Genomic DNA, 19,693 nt, shown 5'->3' on the forward strand with positions numbered 1-19,693 from the left:
TTCAGAGTCTCATTTGTCTCATGCATGATTTTGAATTTGAACACACAGGGTGTAGGAGGCTGTTATCCAGTATTCAGAGACCCTGCCCTGCTCTGGCCTCGGAGTTGTCTTATTAATTAACACTAGGTGTCAGTAAGAAACCCACATACAGGAAATAACTAGATGCCGAAAATGAAAACTCCGGACACACTCAAGTTCAAGTCTACAGCGACACAATTAAACAGCAGCATATAACTATATAACCACAGCCAGGGGGTCCGTGAAATTTTCCAAATTCCTCCACTAAAATGAACCTAGGGGTATTCTGTGTTGAAATGGTGAAAAGGTTATTAATGCATGTCTAATGTCTTTCTAGACATTTACCTTGTGTTGTTAGTTCACATAAATAAGTCTAAATGTCAAAAATAGGCTATGGCAAATTATTCCAAGGGGGTCACTCTCTGGAATATCCTCGACTGTGAAAAAAATGCAGAACCTCTGGTGTAAAACTAACCCATACTTAGGTGAATTTAACAGTTAAACATAAAAACATGCCGTATGTGACACGTAGCTGAAATGAACTTGTTTTGCAGGATCTGTTTTTAGATGCCTTCAACCTGCCCCTCAAAAGAATGTAACAAAAAAAAAAAACCCTCCACAGTCAGTGCTGCAGGGACATGTATACAGTATGTATATATAGTGCTTCCCCTCCCCCTATAGCCACACAAAAATCGTGTTAGTCCGGATATACTTCATATCTTTAAAGATGGAAAAACTAGCTATGGAAACATTAGCAACTCAGATTAAGATTTTAAGTTTTGGATTAGGTGTCTATTTTAAAATCAAAGACAAAAAGACAGGTGAGCATGTGATAAATCCACTAGTCAAAACATCGCTGCAGTGCACTGGATTAGATTACAGGCCGTGCTGTCAGTGAAAGCCTTCTGTGGCTTGTGGTGAGAGCAGCCCTGAGGAGCAGGAGGAGCGGACAGACATGAAAGGCCACGGCGTGATAGGATGGAAGCTCTGGTCACGACACAGGGTCGCACAAAGGCCCTGGATCGCGTGGTGCATTATATTCACGAAGAGCTGATACAGTTGTCTGCCCTCTTATCAAGGCAGGTAATGCCAGCTATTTATAGATAATCTATTTAATGAGCACAGTTAATCCTCTACTATTATATCAGATCCACCAGGAGTGGTGGGCATTCTTGTACATTTAATTAGGTCTGACGTCGTTGAGATCATGTTTGTGTGCGTGCTGTGTTTCAGGTGTGGTCGACGCGCACTTTTGACGCGTCTATTTTTCTAAGGATTTTGTTCAAAGTTCATTGGTTGTCAACACATGGTCCAAACAAACTCAGAAACCACTCTTGTCTCCTATGACCTGCAGCCAAAAATCCTGATATAATTTTTTTTGCGTCAGGATGAAAAACAAACCTCCACCATCACTGCTGCAGGTGGGACATTGCCGTGCCTCCCTTTCCCTATAACCAGTGAACAAACTTGTTCGTCCAGATATACATAACATCTTTCAAGTTTGAAAAAGTACCTAAGGAAATGAAAGGAAAAGATTTGCAAACGTTACCAACTCAGATTCTGGTTGAAGATTTAGTATCTAAATCAAATCTATCTATTTGACAGCAAAGACACACTTCTTTGACAGCTTTTGTGATGAGTAAACTTTGTAAAAATGTACATTTCTGATAATAAATGTATACATTAATCCAATTATTTTCCAAATGGTAACAAACTGACCCAGTGGTGAACCAGCTGATCACACATGACCTGTCGGAGTGACCCTGCTGGCTGGATCAAAGTGTAAACAAACACCCAAATTGTACCTTTATACAGAGAGTACATTTGAAAAAAAAAAACCTTTCTTCAACATGTCTATTTCCCACGTTTCAGGGGGACTGACCTGAAGTGAGATGAGGGATCCTCACTTGTTAACGTCTTGCCATTGGATCTTTGAGTGGTGGGGGGCTAGAGGTCAGTCCTCACATGCTCTGGCATCCATGTAGGGGGGGGCAACTCCCCCACAGGTCAAATGTGAGGCCCTGTGTCAGGTCAGACAGAAATACTTTGTTAGAAATACATGTTATGTTTGATTTCAATACAAATGCATGGAGTGTATAAGTCTTGGCGTCATGGCGTGTGGATCTCAGACATATCTTAGACCTATTTGTCATCTAGATACATCTAACATATATAAATCTAACATGAATCTCATACATCAAACATGCATAGACCTAATATATATGAGTCAGATTTGATATATATGTTAGAGGGGTAGAAAGCCTCGCTCCTGTTTAGGCCCGTTTCCGGTGACTGGTCTGATGCAACGTCTCGGTGCGTTGCTGCTGATGCTGCGGCCCTGAAACGCTCAGGGAAGTTGCATCAGCCGGAGCGAGAAGGATTTTACATGTAAATCTGTTCAGAGAGTGACGAGGCAGGCGGCCAATCACAAAACGACTCATTTTGACTGACGTCTTATTGGCCAATCACCTTAAATTGTCGGTGCGGCGCTCGAGTCCGATTTAGACCAATAGAGTAACTAGTTTCTCTGGAAACCCCGCCCAATTTGGCGCACAGAATTGCCATTGGGTGAAATGTGATGTGGGGGAGAGAGCTGTTTAAATGTGATTGGCTGTAAACGCTCCCCTGGACTCGCCCGCCCGCCCTTCACTGTATAAATACATGTACGCAGCTGCGCCATGTTGTGGAGGAAACGTCAAGAGAGAAGCGGGCGCACAGGAGCGAGATCAGGGTCAATATCTAGAAACTGCGCCATCTCTAAATCACTTCTTTTACTTCTACTCCCGAGTTTCTCCTCCACCCTCTCAGCAGCCGGCGCAGAAAATGGCTGCGGCGTTTTCCCAGCTTTTCTCCACCGTCGACCTGCAAGCCACAGAGGCTGCCATGGATTTTTAAGGCATAATGCGGCGCTACTAAGGCAAAGGCAATGCATCATGCAAGGCATCACCACCCGAGAAACTCCATCCTCGCAACTGCCAAGCAGTTGGGCTCGAGTACCGTCCGCGGTATCCCTGCGAGCCAGCCGGTCCCACTACTCCTGGACCGGAGGAAGCTAACGCTAGCAAGCTAGTCGCCCCCCGAGCTAAAGTAGCATCGGCTGAACGAATTATTCATCGCTTCATCAACTATCAAAACAATGAAGCCTCAAGACATCGTCGCCGGGAAGAGCAGCAGCAGCAGCAGCAGCCTGTGGATCTTCGGGTACGGGTCACTGGTGTGGAAGCCCGACTTCAAGTTCAGGAGGAGCGAGGTCGGTTACATTCAAGGCTACAAGAGGCGTTTCTGGCACGGCGACAACTTCCACCGCGGGAACGACGAGTTGGTGAGATGCTTAATGATTTGATTTTATCACTGTCATACATTTTCTTAGTATTTTAGCTGCTTCTTGTGAGTACAGACCGGAAACTAGGCGTTGTCCGTGACGTGACGCATTTCTCTTCCTCTCTCTCTCTGCAGCCCGGCAGAGTGGTGACGCTGATCGAAGACGATGACGTAAGTGGAACACTTGTTTCCTATTGGGTCGTAGTGTTTGGCGCCACAGGGGGAGATTCCACCCTGAAGAATTCGCCTCCTCTCTGACTTACCATGTTTTCTGTCTGTTTCCACAGGAGACCACATGGGGTGTGGCGTTCGAGGTCACCGGCTCCCAAGTCCAGGAGTCCCTGAAGTACCTCAACGTGCGCGAGACCGTCTGCGGTGGCTACGTCACCAAGATGGTGGAATTCTTCCCTCAGGGGGAGAGCCAGCCGCCGGTCCAGGCGCTGGTGTACATCGCCACCACCGAGAACGCCCTGTACCTGGGGCCGGCCAGTCCAGAGGAGATCGGCGCCCAGATCGCCTTGAGCAGGGGGAAGACGGGCCACAACCTGGAGTACCTGCTCCGGTTGGCCCAGTTCATGAGGAGCAGCTGCCCAGATGTGGAGGACCACCACCTGTTCTCCATCGAGGCGGCAGCACTGGCAGTGGTGTCCTGTCTGATAGCAACCAGTAGTTCGTACCCTTTGTCTGAGTAGCTTAGAGTGGATGAGCCCTAACGCCCAACACAGGCTTTTCATCAACGTCCCAGCTAACCCCATGTTTTACATTGTGAAGGTTCAGCCTCAAAATACCATCCAGTGTACTGACATCCCATAATACACTACTGACATGATATACACTACTGACATGATATCAAAGGAACGCACATCAAGTTCTTTTTACGTCATGTTCACATCGCAACTGCTAATTCACCTACAAAGAGCACGATCACTGACTTGTTTACTGTAAACATCTGTTTTAAAGTCACCATACTGTTTTTATACTTTTATTTCACTTGCACAAACCTGAGTCCGTCCAGTACATTCAGACGGAACAGCAATTGAATGTTAGTTCATGGAATTCACCAAATGGCTGATGTACTGTGGTAAACACCTGCAAATGTCAAATAAAAAAAAGTAAAAGGAACTCTTATCGTTTGTGGTTTTTGAGCTTTACAGTAACTGCTGTGAAGCTGGTGGGCTGCGTCTTCAACATAAGTTAACTATCTTTATAATCAACTTTATCTTGAGTGGTATTAAAAACACTACAGTGTTTGGGTAATAGGTTTTCATCCTCAAGTGAAACTACATTGCTGGGTTTATTTTTTTTCTGGTGAGGACGTTACTGGCAGTGGGTCCTTTTTACATCCATATATGGAAATGCAAAGTAATCTAGAGCGCACATGGCCTCAACCAGTAGCTAAGATCCCTAAAAGGTCCGACAATAGATCAGCACGGGATGACGACAAAGAACAAATAATTTGTCTTAACTATGTTTTCTAATATCGATTTTCACCTCTACAGGTTTTTTTTAAATCCAACTTAAAAGATACAAATTCCCACTTTATTTGAACATAATCACACTTAGGTCAAAGCAGATAACAGTGGAGATGTTCTTTTTTTTTTTTTTTTCAAGCGTTACAAAATCAAAACAATCCAAGACATAATTTAGCAGGAATTTTACTCTTTGCTCAGCAGTGTTATCCAGACACCCTGGACTTGCGCACACACACACGTCGGACACTCCCAGACGTTGGCTGGAGCAGCATGTACCTTGGACGTGAGTCAAGTCTGACGAGTCTATCTAGGTGCAGTGGCTTATATAACCACTGGACCGGGAACGAGCCCCAGACCCGGAAGTCCTGTGTTTATGTCCGAGTGCACGGGGGGCAAGAACATGCTGCTGAGGCTGCTCATCCAGATCCTGCACCAAGTCATGTGAACATAAACTGAACGGGGTTTCCGCTCCACTTCAGAATATTCATTTCAGACATTTTGATGTTTTTGCTAAAGGATCAGTTCACCCAAATCACATGAGCTCAATCTGATTCCATCTAAGTACCATTGAGGTGACTGGAGTTTGGCTTTGGCTCAAATCAGTGTGTCCTTACAAAAACTTAATGACGTCTCTCTCACTGCGAACAGCTTTCACAGGGACTTTATTTTAAAAGAAAGTAGTTCCAACACAAATCATCCACACTGAGGTCTGTAGATTATCCTCAGGAGCAGGGACATTGTTTCATGAAACGCTGCAGTTGAAATCTGAACAGCGAGAGCCCCACAAATGAAAGACGAGATACGACCCTCGGGCACATAAAAAAGTCTCATAAATGGAGGTTTTAGTTTTGAATCTCGTGGAGAACCGTGTGCAGGGAAATTTGCCAAAGATGACAAAATTATGTTTTTAAAAAGCCACAGTTGATTCAATGCTTCTGAGATAGTCTCAACAGACCATTTGGAGCTTATTCCAGCAGCAGCCAATGACTCAGGAGAAATAGAAGAAAGTAATTTGATCTCACAAACTCTTTGTCACCTCTGTGCTGTATGAGGAAAAGGGTATTTCAGTCACTGACTCCATATAACAGTTATATTATATGAAGCCTCGTTAAAGTACTGGCCTCAGCAGTTTTAATATATCATGACCAAAAACATCTTTTAAAATGGCCTTGAAAATCTCCACTGAACCATCTTTATAAATCGTTTTCATTGACTTTATCTACAAATAGAGGGTTTCAGTTTCAAGCTGCAAAGGCCGAGGTCCGGCTCCAGCCTGATGGACTCACGCCTCCATGCATGAGGCACCAGTTTTTAAAGAACTCTTCAGATTACACCTTTGACCTGTTCAGGGTGGATTTGCTCCCTATTTTAGACTTTAACTTAAATTTGTTCATGTTCCCATTATTTTTTCATCAATTCATAACAGAGCTTTATTAACCCACTGCCCCTGCTACTGTCCTTAGCAAAAATGCAGATACTGTATAAACTAGAATGGCATGCAGTATAAAACCACATTTAAATTCCCCAGATCCAGACTTTTATTTGGATCAGCACCAAATTGCACACACTCATAAATAGCAGTCTCCTAGACGGGCATATTTTTTCATCAAGAGCCATGAATTTTTACAAACAAACGGACAGGGGTGCATTATTTCTTGAGAAATTCACAAGAATGCCCAATCTCACAATGCTAGAGAAAGTGAAACTAAATTCTGGATCCACACCAAAATGTAATGAGTTATTTCCAGACCCATACCACATACTTTCCGACAGGTTTGGTGGTAATCCGTCCCGTAGTTTTTGTGCAATTCAGCTCACAAACAGCAGAGGTAATCAACAAAACCAATCCAATAAAAACACGAGAAAATGCTGATTTCGGCTGATTAAGCACTCCATTTATTTCCAGTTGGCTCCTCCTGTTAGTAAAATGGCAGATGCATTTCTTCATATGTACACATGACCTATAAAAATAGACAGGCGAATGAGGGACAAGCCAGAGGAAAAGTTGCTCTCATCATTATTTACATCAATATAGAACATCATATTTTAATCACACTATTAACACAAAAACAAACAATGGACAAACCTATAATATAACAGATGTAGTGCTCAACGTAGGACACTGCTGCAAACCTTTCTTTTTTTCTAAAACATCAATGACATCAAAGAGAACCACAGACGCCTCATCACAAACAAAGCAACTTCTGAAAAATAAAACATGGCTTCAGTACAATTTACACTGTTTACAGCTGAATATCCTCGTTCACAATTATCATGAACTGCCCACTTAACAGAAATAACTTAAATATTAGAAAACCAATAATCTGAGTGAATTCATAAATTGACTGTTAGCAGCGTTGCTGTATCAACCAGAACCCTTATTTTGGAATATCATTTTTTTTACATTATCCTTTCATTCATTTTCCTATCGGGCAAAAAAATATATAACATCAATTCTTATTTCCATCTGCGCTGTGATACATTACTGTTTTTTTCCAAAACGTTAAGACCTGTCATGTTGATTTGGGTACTTACATGTTTTCTTACAAAAATAAGAGCTTTAGTAGAAAAGCTGTTGTTTGGTAGGTTGGTCAGCTGTGGGTTCACATTACGCTCTATAAAATGCAGAATCATTCACCAGTTTGCACTGAGCTTATCTACAGGACAATTAAATAACCTAATGTACATGTATGAGGGTCAATAACACCAAAAACAAAGAAAAGGAAACGGAAGACGTGGCTCAGTGCATTTGACAGAAGCTCTGTTGCCTCACCATGCTGGCAAACACAAGGAATTCAAAGCCCTTTAAGCTACGCGTGTTGGTTCACGTCTCTGTCGTATCGTTACTGCTCGGCGGCAAATTGAAAGAGCTTCCTGTCAAGAATAGAAAAGTTCAGTTTGTCTTCTCGAAAAAAAAGCACTTGGAAATACTGTTGTCACGATGCAAACAAAATTACTCAAGGCAGATTTTCGTCCACTGACCGGGACACATTAAAAATGAACCTGACACGAGACACGGGGAGGCTGGTGGGGACTGTACCTTCAAATGAATGAGTGTGTGTGTGTGTGTGTGTGAGAATGTGTGTGTAGAGGGTGGTTGAGCCAGCACACACAGCATGGTCCTCCAGGTAGTGAGCCTCAGTTACTATAAACACTGTTCTCCCTATTTTCAGTTTTAATGTAGGTTGTCTGTACGGATCACAGTGAGAGAAGGTCAGTTATCTCTGTGTGGTTATGTGTTTATTTTCTATAGTGAGACACTTGCAATAGTGTGTGTGTGTGTGTGTGTGTGTGTGTGTGTGTGTGTGTGTGTGTGTGTGTGTGTGAGTGTGTGAGTGCATCATCGCGCCCCAGGACCACCGGGTCCCTTGCCCTTCCTGACTGCACCGTGACTGCTGTGGTGGTGGCTTTGGGCCAACTGTTTTTGGGGGCTCAGGGCGGTGGACGTGCCTCCTTTGGCCTGGGGGGACGAGCTCCTGCTGGGGTTGAAGGCCGGGCTGGTACCAGACCGGCCCAGGGAAGGCTGCAGGGGACTGGATGCAGCGAGGCCTGCTGGAAGGGAGGGAAGTGTCAATGTCAATGTCAACTTTATTTATATAGCACATTTAAAACAACTCGGTGGACCAAAGTGCTTTACAAAGTAAAAGGTACAACAAGAAGACAGCAACAAGCAATACATCAAAATACCAACAGTAAAAATGAAATAAGATAAAATAAAATAGAAAATAAAATAAAATAAAAGTCACAGGGCAAAGTTACTCGCATTGAAAAAGACGCTTGACAATTCCTCTAGAATTTGTACATTAAAAGTCACTTTTATTCTGAAAAACATGAGCATGTGTTGCTTCTAGTTAAAGGTGCCTCATAGGGGTGTAAGGATTCTGATACTGAGACTGAAACTGTGATTCAAATGTCAAAAATACAGGACGAGGACTGATGAAACCAAACTCATTCATTTCCCTATTAACTCTAAAACACATTTATATATGTTAAAGTCTTAATACACCTATTTTGGTCCCATCAAGATCGAGTGATCATGCCTGCAGTAAAAGTTAGGCCAGTTTAATTGGCTCAAGTCAGCAGTGTTGGAAACACTTTGGTTATCCCCACCTTCACACACAACCTCCAATGTGAATCAATACAACACAATATTCACAAACCTCCGGAAACACTGAAGCCGTAAGCAGCATAAGCAGCAGCTGATGCAGCTGCCGCACCAGCCATCGCTCCTGCCATTGCTGCCGCGCTGCCCGCTGTCGACTTGCGCCCACGTCCTTTTCCTCCCGACTTGGTCCCGCCTGCCGATCCTTTGGGCCGTCCCCTACTCCGCCCGGATCGCCCCCCCCTGCCAGGACTGATGTTGTCCGAGGCTGAAACACCTAAAGACGGAAGGAAAACACATTAAATGACAATCGCCACAATGTTATTCCACTTGCTGTAGCTTATTTTGATAATCCCCTGGGTAGACTGTTATGTCTTTTTTTAAGTGCCAACTGTCAAATTCATACTCCAAACAAATAGGGGGCAGCATTTTTTCCTGGAAGTTGAGGCCTATTGTCAGAAACAATGAAATGCAATAGACCAAAGAAATCCAAACCCGGAAATCCAATCCCCCCCCAAGAAACGTACATGATAAACAGTTTAGATGTCAACCAAACCTCTGAAAATAAGAAGCCTTTGTCAGAGAGTTTGTGGCATGGGGCCCCATTAGGGAGGTCTTCGGTACATAGCCAATCATAGAATTCAAGGCATTTTCACAAAATCTTGGTTGCTATGGATCAGCCTTTCCCAGGGCCTTTCCCTCTCAGCTTGGGGCCCCAGTCACTTCCCTGCTCTGCCGACCCTGTTCCAACATCCCTGTGTATGACAGTTTGCTTTGTGACGGGGCTCAGTTGAGACTCGCAACCAAGTTTCAACCGTCACCCTCATGTTTAGCTACCGTTAGCTTGAATAACTCCGACCTCAGCATAGCATCAAACCTGCGTGGATTGGGGAATAATGTTTTCAGCACAGGTTTACTGTGCAATCTGATTATGTAACTGGTGGGTTGTTTTCACACCCAGTCTGCCCAGTCAAGGGAGGAGAGGACGAGAAGTCGAGGGCGAGCAGCAGCATCAGTATCTGATCTCGAGGAAAGAGTGGAGGACAGTCGCAGATTGAGAATGGCTGCAACACAGGTTTCGAGCCTACTCATGTTGAACTGAGGGCAGACTGGACGCTACAGTGACTACAGCGCCTCTTGAGGTACAAAGTGGTATAACGAGACAGCATTCTAACCTCAAAAGATATCTTTAAAAAAAACAGAGACACAGTATCTTTCAGATAACATCAAAACTTAATATCTATTTTAAATGTTTTAACGTACACACTGCCCCTTTAATTCTTTGAATACATTTTGAGTAATTGATCCGTTTTCAGTCAGACTAGACAGAAACAGAGTTAGTCCGGATGATGTTCTGTCTGCCCTGGCCTTACCCGAGTCCTTTTTACTGTAATACAGAAGAATTATTACACGTTAAACTATTACTTATCATTACCACAAGTGCAGGCTCCAGCAAAAACAAGAACCATACTCTCATTTTCCATACTGTTTGCACAACTGGGGCCAGCGTCTGCCTCACTGGTAATGTGCCTAATCCTGACTCCTTGCGTCTCTCCACTCGTCTGCATGTTTTACTCCGCACGCTGCGGTAAGAAAGCCCTCTATGGGGGGAGCTGAGTCCACCCTATCGCTAACACACAGGCACAGATGGAAAAAAACCCCTCCACAAATCCCTAACTCTTCGTCTTGCCCTCCCTCCAGAGCCCTTAATCTCACTCTTCCTCCCTTTTCACGTTGTGGTCCAAGTTCACAGATCGCTCCCTGATTCTAACCGTCACGCCGTTTTGCAAACCTTTCATTACGACATTATCAGCATTTCTGAAAGCACCGACTTTCTCCCAGCTCGTTGGGCCTGGTTAGCAAGGGCCATCAATAATCCTACTGGCAGCAAAACATGGGTTTCAGTGAGGCAGCATGTATTTAGGAGGGATTAGTTTATTGCAAAGCATCCAATATACAGATATAGAGGAGAAAAAAAACTCTATACGTTCAGTATTTATCTGGCTTTCATGGTACAGAACATTCTGACAAAATAACACCCTCATAAATCCAAATAATCAGCTGCAAAATACATATGAGATAACAGACTATTTGTCTCAGTGGACAGGAGCCTATTCATGTTTTCGTGTTATACCCTTGACTTTGGTCAACCGAGTCGTTTTAAATCTGCTATATAAATAAAGTTGACATTGACATATTAAAACACAGGTCCTGATAGTGAGGTGAACATAACAAGTCTGACTTCTGTGTGAGGCGATGACCTTCTTGTAAGTCGCTCCGATTTGCTCCTCCACCCTCGCTCTAACACGATAACACTATCTCATCGATAACACACAGGTTACGTTCTGTTTGGCAAAGTTGGAGCTTGTAGAATTAAGGGCAGCTGAAGAGATTACATGTACCGAGATTATCTTTATTTCAACCATCAAATAGGACCATGTGGACAGTATGGGTTATACTATTTGTTGATGGGGTATAGAAATGTCCCAAAGTCCACGTGACTCAAAACGCCATAAACGCCTTGTAGACGCCAAGTCATCTCATAAATTTACACCTGATCTGATTAGCTTGCCATTATTTCAGCAGTCCAGTGGATTCATACATGAAAAATAAAGAATTCACTAAAGAGAATGAATGAATATCCTATTGATAAATAAATATTAAGTGGTTCACCTTGTACGTAATATATTAACATATACAAAATTCAGATTATTGAATTTAAGACTCTTTAAGACCCTTTGGAAACCCTGATTAATGTGTTAACCATGGTGAGGCATATTTGAACAATTTAATGAACTCTATAGTAAATCATCAAATTTTAAGGGATGTTCATACACATATGATTTGTATATTAATCATATGTGTATGAACAGCCCTTAAGATTGTCAGATAAATGTAGCGGATTTGAAGTAAAGAGTTACTCATTTTTTCACATAAACTAAAATGTGCAAATTTGCAAAGGTCAAAGTTTAGTCCGATTAATTTGTTCTCTCACCATTCATGTTGTCCGAGACTGATCCAGACACGGAGGCGGGGGAGTTGGTGGCGCGCGACTGCGGCGCAGAAGACACCGGGTCGTCCACGATGACCAGCATGTCGCTGCTGCTCTCGTCCGCATCGGCGTCCGGCGGCAACGAGCCAGGCTGCAGCTCACTGCTCAGGGAGATCTGGCCGTGCAAAGGAGCACACACAGACATACACACAGGCTAGGGGTCAGCACCGAAAGGAACGCAGGAAATCAGGCCGGTACAGTAAAGGGAGGAGAGTCGAGGAACGTTGTAAGGAACGAGAAGGAGATGGAGGATAAAGGATCATCAGGATGTCAGGGAAAGAAGGAAGAAAAAAGGGTAAGCAAGAGTGATAGAAGAGTAGAGGGAAAGAAAGAAGCAACACGTGGAAGGAAAGGAAACAATAACAGATATAAAGAGGAGAGAGGATGAGAAAAGGAGTAAGAGAAATTAAATGCACGAAATGCAGAATAAGAGAGAGACTTCGTGGATATATAATTTAATAAGCCACTAACAATCCCCTGTAACATAAATCACAGTCATATAGAGCATTTCCCTCCTCAGTCGGTTGTGATCCCTCACCTCACTGAAGGGACTGGGCATGGCCGAGTCCATCTCCACGCTGATGAAGGAGTCGTCTCCGTCCGCAGAGAGGTTGGAGTTGTCGGCCGAGGGTGCGTGGGAGATGACGAGGTTCATCTCCTTCTTCCTCTTGATCTCTGACTCCTCGTTCTTCTTCTGCTGATTAAAATCAGAACACAGGCGCAGGAGAGACCACCGAGGGGGTTGTTAGTTTTGACATTTTTTTATTCCATTTCCTTCTTGGAGACATATCTCAAATCCCCTAGTCTTCCCTTCAAGGCCTGTATCGAGTGTTCAGCTGCTTGGCCTGTCCGTCTGTCCAACACTTGAGCAAAGAAAACTCAGCGGCCATGGGCCAGATTGCTGTGTAATCTGGTACGGGTACGGTCCCCAGAGGAGGATCACTAATGATTCCGTCGACCTCCTGACCTCGTATCAAGCACTAATTTGGCCCATGACAAGGAATCTCAAATGAACACTTGGATTTCTATAAAATTCACTGTGGATGACTGTGATCCCCGGAGAATAAATGCTTTTGGGGGCCACCTCCTCATCTTTCTATTAGGCCATAGTTAAAAACTTAAGACACAAGAAATAATAAAATCTAAGAGTCAGATTGCAATTTTTAAAAGAAGTCTTATTTAAATGAAGAAACTTTTTTTGGGAGAGAGATGGATGGAAGTTTCCTTTCCATCATCTCCTTTCAGTCTCACCAATTTTGTTGCTTCTTTTTTATTCTCAACATTCTTCCTCACTCTCACACGCTTACCTTCTCAGCGTACTTCTCCCTCTTCCTCTTGCGCTCCTTCACCTTGCTGCACTCCTCCAGCTGCCTCTTCTCGTCCTGTCTCTGCCGCACTGCAGGAGGAGACACAACGCGTTCTTTTAGTTTCTTCATTCCTCTGTAAGGTTTGGCATTTTGTGCAAAAAAATATAGATATATATGTATGTGTTATGTAAGTGTGTGTGTGTGTGTGCCTTTAAAACTCACATTTCTTCTCCAGCTCATCATCGTCCAGCAGCAGGCTCACCACCTCCTTGGGTTTGAGTGTGTCTGGTTTAAAGTTTCCTCCAGAAATCACCACCCTTTGGATCTTATCACGAAAGAACAAACAGCCTTAATGAACTTGCATCGTGATGTTCACTGTTTAAACACTCTCTATCACTTGTATTGGAATAGAGCCTTTTTAAAATCCTCAAATTCAAACTGTTGCATAGGTGTTGTGTTTGCGTTGTGTTTCTGACCTCGCTCTTCTCCTTGGCTCGCTGCAGGATCCGCTCCTCGATGGTGCCCTGGCAGATGAGGCGGTAGACGGTCACCTGCTTGGTCTGACCCAGCCTGTGAGCCCTGTCCATGGCCTGTTGGTCCACTGTGGGGTTCCAGTCACTGTCGTAGAAGATAACCTGGAGGGGAAAAAAAACGTACAAGTTCAATAAAAGACGTCAAGAAAAACACAACTTTGGTCCAGTTTCACAAATCGTTGTTTACTACGTGGTTCGATTGGATTATTGTGATGACGTGAGGGAGCCACTCCCCTTTCTGTGACCTCTGAGCCAAATTACAGCGGCGTGTTATCCCATGTGAACTGGCCTTTAACAAGACAGATGTCCCGTGTTAACCATCACTTCAAACTCATTGTCAGGAAAGCTAATCCCACTTGATCAGGGCTATGGGGACACAAAGGGACATTATGCTGAGAGATGTTGATGAGCGCAGAGATCATCATTTATGCATGCATGTTCACCCCGCCCCCTCAGCGCACACACATCCGCACTATATCATCATCACTTCAACGGGTTATTACTTCCGCCATTTTCACCCCTGTCCATTTGTTTTCGGTTGGTTTATTTGTAAATTGGCAGGATTACACATCAAGAACAGAACGGATTACCACTTGGTGAAAGGATGTGGTATGGCTCAGGGAAGAAACCGCTAAATATGGTGTGGAATCCAGTTCAGGGGGCAGATTAAGGAATTTTTCTTCACTTTCCTTAACATTGTGATATGGTGTTTTTCCACATGTTTACTGTTGTCCTAGGGAATAATTCAGGGATGTTGATGGAAAAAAGAAAACCATATTTATCTATTCATTACATTATTTTAGAGAACTGATATCTATGAGTGTCGTAAATCCGCTGCAGCTCGATTGAATTTAAAAGGCACTGTTGGGCCTTTGGCGAAAGTATGTGCTCTAATGATGTGCCATTCTAATTCCAACGTCCTGAAATACTCTCCTTTCTGGCTCTGTTCATTCCAAGAAAAATACTTATGCTGTTATTTATGTGCTATATAAAGTTCCTCGAGTGTGTCAGTGACTCACGGTGTCAGCGGCAGTCAAGTTGATGCCGAGCCCTCCGGCCCTCGTACTCAGGAGAAACACAAAGATATCCGTCCTGTGAGGTGGTGGTGGGGGGAGGGGTGGAGGAGAGAAACAAAGAGGGAGGGAGGGAAAGGAAGATCGTTTACAAGTGGAGTTAGAAAACAAATATCCATAAATAAAAGGCATTAAATGAAGTTGTAATGCAAGTTAAGAGCCGTCCTTGGGCATGAAATCCTATTAAAACGTATTGGAGAAGAGTGGCGTGGGAAATGGAACGTGCATTTGATACCAACAGTAGAGTTCTGCATCTACACTCTCTGCAACAAGAGTCAGGGTTACGCAAATGCCTCAGAGCCGCGTGCTAATGTAAAACAGAACCTGTGGGATCGATAGAAAATCTAAACGCACACATGTCGGATTAAACTGTTCTCTAATTGCTGCAATATTCGAAAAGGGAGATTTACAGATAGTTGGTGAAAGGGGGAGTTTGGTTTCATGCACACGGTCACGATTGTATCTACCCACCGACTCTGGAAGTCAGCCACCATGTCTCTGCGCTCGGAAATCTTGGAGGATCCGTCGAGGCGCATGTAGGTGTGCTTTCGATAGACCATGTACTCCTGGAGAAGAAAAAGGACAACATAATTAGGAAACCCGATGAGACAGTTTCACAGTGTGGCCCGTTCCAACGTGTCCGCCGCTTGCCAGAACTAGGATCAAGCACAGTCCCAGCTCGGAGGATTTTCTCCAAAAAGTTACGATTGAAGAATGTTTGCAATAACAAAGTGGTCACATACAATCAGTGTGACGATTTACTGAAGCTGCAGATGTTTCTTTTCAACCTTTTCTACGTTCACCCTGCACAGAATTCATGACTAAAGCTTTTGAATTCTACCAATGATTTAGAAACCGACAAACCAAAGACTCGTCGTCCAAAACTTGAGGAAACAGGAATCTCAAGCGGTTTCTGCTCAGGGAAAATAGTCATTAGAAACTGTATTGCGAATTTAATAAGTTCTCAAATATGCAATTCTATTCAAGTCACTCTCTGAGGAGCAGATATATCCTGCAGGTCTACTTCTTAAGTTCCAAGGGTTGAGAAATATGAAATCCTTATTGTTAGAACTTCTGTCCAACAACGGGATTTGTGTCCAAAATGTCAAAATCCTACATTTCATATGCATATTTACTGGAGCTGAAACCTCACTACCAGCCCACAGAGACACTGAGAAAAGCAGAAACTGATATTCTATCCCCCCCAAAGTCTGCTAAGCTGTGCTCTGCGTGAGTATTTGTGTGTGTACTTGTGCGTGGGTGTTGGGTCTAATGGGAAGAGGTTCTCCATCGAGGGGGTCAGGGCAGCAGCAGTGATGAGGTGCCGCGTTGATCTCTCTTTAACCGCTGCCCTGAACCTCCGACCTCCTGCCTGACACATGTCAGTGCCCCTTGACCGATGAGCCAGTCACAATTACTGCCGCACATCACAGCGCACCTAACACAGTCATTACCGATGATATCCATGATTTCAGCGACCTCCTCAAGCCGGAGTCACGAAACTCGGGGGTCCGCCCTCTCCCCTGCACGTGTGTCTGGCTCCGCTCCTGCCAGCCCCATCTGCTCCGAGTGAACGCTACATTAGGGACCATTAGCCGCAGAGCTCGCCAAAATGCTGCTAACCTTGTTGAATCAGGTTTTGATATCTCGCCAGCAGGATGTTGCTCTCACAAAAAAGCCTTACTCAGCCTTCCTAATCTACATCGAAGTCATCAGCAGCGAAGTTTTAAAGATCTCCCCTGTCATGTTTTAAATCTTGTTACAGCTTTGCGTCACTTCTGATATATGCACTGAAATCTATACCTCAGCAGCTGGCTAGTTTCTCCCACATGTTGTTTGAGTTGTTAGTTAATCACAAGCGACGCTGCCGTAGTGTACTTCTGCAGTTTGTAATGTGTTGCAAATGTTTTACATCAAGATGCGGGTCCACGTTAACCTTTAACAGACCAAAATGTTCATCTTGTTCAACTAACTGTCAGCAGCCTATTATAATCCTATTAGCAGAAAAAATCGTTATGGGTGTGATATTTGACAAGCAAGCTGAAGTGATGTATGGGAGGAGGAAGACGTGGGAAGACAGACGTTTGTTTAAAAGCGCTAAGAAACGTCCCGTTTCGGTCTCTGCATTTCTACTCTAGGTCTTTGGGGTTGGAGCTTTAATGTGCATGAAAACCACCTCTGAGAAGAAACAAAGAGTGGCAGCCAGGTTGAGCTCAACTTCCCAAAGAATAACGAGCCCCACAAGCCCCAGAACTGTGTGGTCACATTGTGTATTGATTGTAGGTTGGGAACACAGTGTGCGTGGCAGCGGTCTGTTCCCCTCCTCATCAATGTAATCACAATTGAACGAAAAGAACATCAAGGGGTGGCTCTATAAATAAATGGTTCAACAGTTCAACAAACTGCAGGAACGCATTCAACTGGCCAGATCTCTGAATTAACTCGGTGTGTTGCATTGTGGGTAACATCTGTGGCAGATTTTGCCACGGAGGAATGCGTAGAATTCAAAAACAATATATCTTTGCTTCTGATATATTGATTATAGGAAGTAGATGCCAATACTTTAAATCTTTTATGTATAGTAATTGTTTCTAAAATCCCATTAGCATAACCCTCATGGCAGAAAATTGTAATTGAGACTTGATATTTTACAGTTTAACCTTACATAAGAATAAAAAGGAAAACACAAATACAACCAAATATATAGATCTGAATTAAGAAAATAAATATAATTTTTTTAAATGTAAAATGTAAACATAAATGCACCTCTTTTGTGCCTTGTTTATTCTGTATGTATTGAACGAGTATGACGCTAAATTGGTCTTTAAAGTAATTGCAGATAAGCGAATAAGCACATAGCGGCTGGGGCGCTAACATCCACAGGGCTTCTGCAAGGTTCACACTGTTGAATTTATAATATAGAGATAAGACTTTATGATACCATATAGAATTAAATGTTTAACCATTATTCTCACCGAATTATAAAGGGAAACCTGTATCTACACCTAATAGTATTCATCACTAAATCACATTTTAGTCTTTTTCAGGCAATGCACAGCCTCACAGTAATTACTAATCAAATAATTAATTACATCAATTTGTCCAGATCCTGGATAAGCAGCAAAATGGATGGATTGATTAGCCAATTAAAAATAATGAATTCTCTCGAGAGCTGCCAAAATTAGTCAATTGATGGATTAGTTAATTGTTTCAGTCGTTTTTTCAAGGTCAAGTATCAAACATTTGCTGCTTTTAAAAAAAATATTTTAAGATTTGGAGTCTTTTCCTTTGGCCAAATAAAAGTAAATGAACAGAAAGTAACTAAAGGGGAAAAAAACTGCATGTGACAGAATTTTGAAACCGAATGTGTCTTATAGACTTTTTGAAAACTGCACAGTTCAGATTATTGTGTGTCTCAAGGTTGACAGCCGCAAAAAAACAAACAAACTGCAGAGCAGATATATATGGTCAAATAATCCGAATGTATCATAATGTATCGGACTTAAATCCATGTTGTATATGCATAATGAGTCACTGTATCCCACTTTGTTAGTTGATTATGAAAAAACAGATCAATTCAATCAGAGCTGTAATCTAAGCTACAGACTTGTCGTACAGTGAAGTGCCGCCTACGCAGCCAGACACACCACTCAAGCGAGAGGGCAGTGACTTGGCGGTCCCGCTCGCCAGTCGACCGCTGCCAGAGCAAGCCAGCTATGTTATTTTTCCTCCAGGCCACCCGGATCTCGATGATCCATCACCCGACGACGTGATGTCACCAGAGGAACGGGGCAGCCGACCGGCGACGAAAACAATGACGCTAATGACAGAGATTAGCATCGACCTCTCCTCCGCTCGTTCTCTCGGTCACAGTCTCGTGTTCGAGGAAATCAACTCCATCTGCAGAATCTTTATCCCCCACGACCAATGAGCGCGATAATATGTTGGGAGGACAACTAAAACCAGATTTGGACGAATACAGCGCATGATTTCATTTGTGGGTTTATTTAACCCATTAGAGCAGGCGACGCTGTCACAGCCCCATTTACTGTATGAGGTCACCTATAAACATGGCGCTGCAGTATTGCCCCATTAGGACAGGAAATCATAGCTCGGAGGGACGACTGAAGGTGGAAGTTAGACGAACACCAACACAGAAAGTCTGGCCTGCTTTTTCTTCCTGAGCATTCTCACCATCGCTGTTTTCATTTGGCCTCAAAACACAAGGCATTCCCACTGTTTTCCAGACACACAGGAAGACGATCCTTAACCACCTGGGCTGGGTCCATCTGCCATCAAAAGATTTGGCTGTGAAAACACGGTACAGTGCTGCACCACTGTGTGTGTGTGTGTGTGTGGATGGGGGAGGAATTCCCAATGACATCATGCCAGAGGCCCGTTGGCTCCATCGAGATGTTTGCAACAAATATGGAAGCAACAATGGAGCACAGCACCGAGGCTGTCGAACACACGATCGCCGGCAGAAGTAGTTTGCGCCATTGTTTTCTGACGGGAAACAGCGATGGAGATTTTAAGTTAAAATTTTGTCCAGGCTTAAATCAGATGAAAGCAAACAGAGAAGTGAAAAAGAGTGTGGTGGAGTGGTTTCCTTCAACGTGAATTCAATACATCTTGTTGATAAAAGACCTAAATGATATCACTGCCTCCCTGAGCTTACATCACTTATCTGTGTAGATAAAAGAAACAAGCCTCGTAACAAGAAAGAAAATCATTCTGTATTTATCTTTATTTTCATCTTCCGTCCCCTCATCTAGATTTGTCTTGGGGTTTCCCTGCATTATTTGCGTCTCCTCA

The 19,693-nt window shown here is 43.4% G+C and overlaps 2 protein-coding genes across 10 annotated transcripts in view; one reads left to right on the forward strand and one right to left on the reverse strand.

Annotated features, from left to right (window-relative positions):
* Nucleotides 1-2,689: 2,689 nt before the first annotated feature.
* Nucleotides 2,690-4,461, forward strand: chac1 (ChaC, cation transport regulator homolog 1 (E. coli)). The gene is made up of 3 exons (XM_035144416.2): nt 2,690-3,340; nt 3,475-3,510; nt 3,627-4,461. The coding sequence occupies exons 1-3, from the start codon at nt 3,155-3,157 to the stop codon at nt 4,029-4,031; spliced, it is 627 nt and encodes a 208-aa protein (XP_035000307.1). The 5' UTR covers nt 2,690-3,154; the 3' UTR covers nt 4,032-4,461.
* Nucleotides 4,462-6,678: 2,217 nt separating this feature from the next.
* The window catches only part of ino80 (INO80 complex ATPase subunit), a 38,771-nt gene continuing 25,756 nt past the window's right edge, over nt 6,679-19,693 (reverse strand). For 3 of the 9 annotated variants that reach the window (XM_047337978.1, XM_047337974.1, XM_047337975.1), the window contains exons 29-37: nt 15,350-15,444; nt 14,825-14,897; nt 13,749-13,907; nt 13,495-13,597; nt 13,273-13,361; nt 12,504-12,662; nt 11,909-12,119; nt 8,972-9,190; nt 6,679-8,363 (exon numbers count right to left, since the gene is read on the reverse strand). In XM_047337978.1, the coding sequence (XP_047193934.1) occupies nt 8,152-8,363; nt 8,972-9,190; nt 11,909-12,119; nt 12,504-12,662; nt 13,273-13,361; nt 13,495-13,597; nt 13,749-13,907; nt 14,825-14,897; nt 15,350-15,444 (1,320 nt within the window). In that variant the 3' untranslated portion in view covers nt 6,679-8,151. The remainder of the gene's footprint in view (nt 8,364-8,971; nt 9,191-11,908; nt 12,120-12,503; nt 12,663-13,272; nt 13,362-13,494; nt 13,598-13,748; nt 13,908-14,824; nt 14,898-15,349; nt 15,445-19,693) is intronic. The other 6 variants (XM_047337981.1, XM_047337979.1, XM_047337980.1 and 3 more) reach the window with 5 other exon arrangements.

Source organism: Hippoglossus stenolepis, chromosome 20 (assembly GCF_022539355.2).
Source record: "Hippoglossus stenolepis isolate QCI-W04-F060 chromosome 20, HSTE1.2, whole genome shotgun sequence".
NCBI classification, from domain to species: Eukaryota; Metazoa; Chordata; class Actinopteri; order Pleuronectiformes; family Pleuronectidae; genus Hippoglossus; species Hippoglossus stenolepis.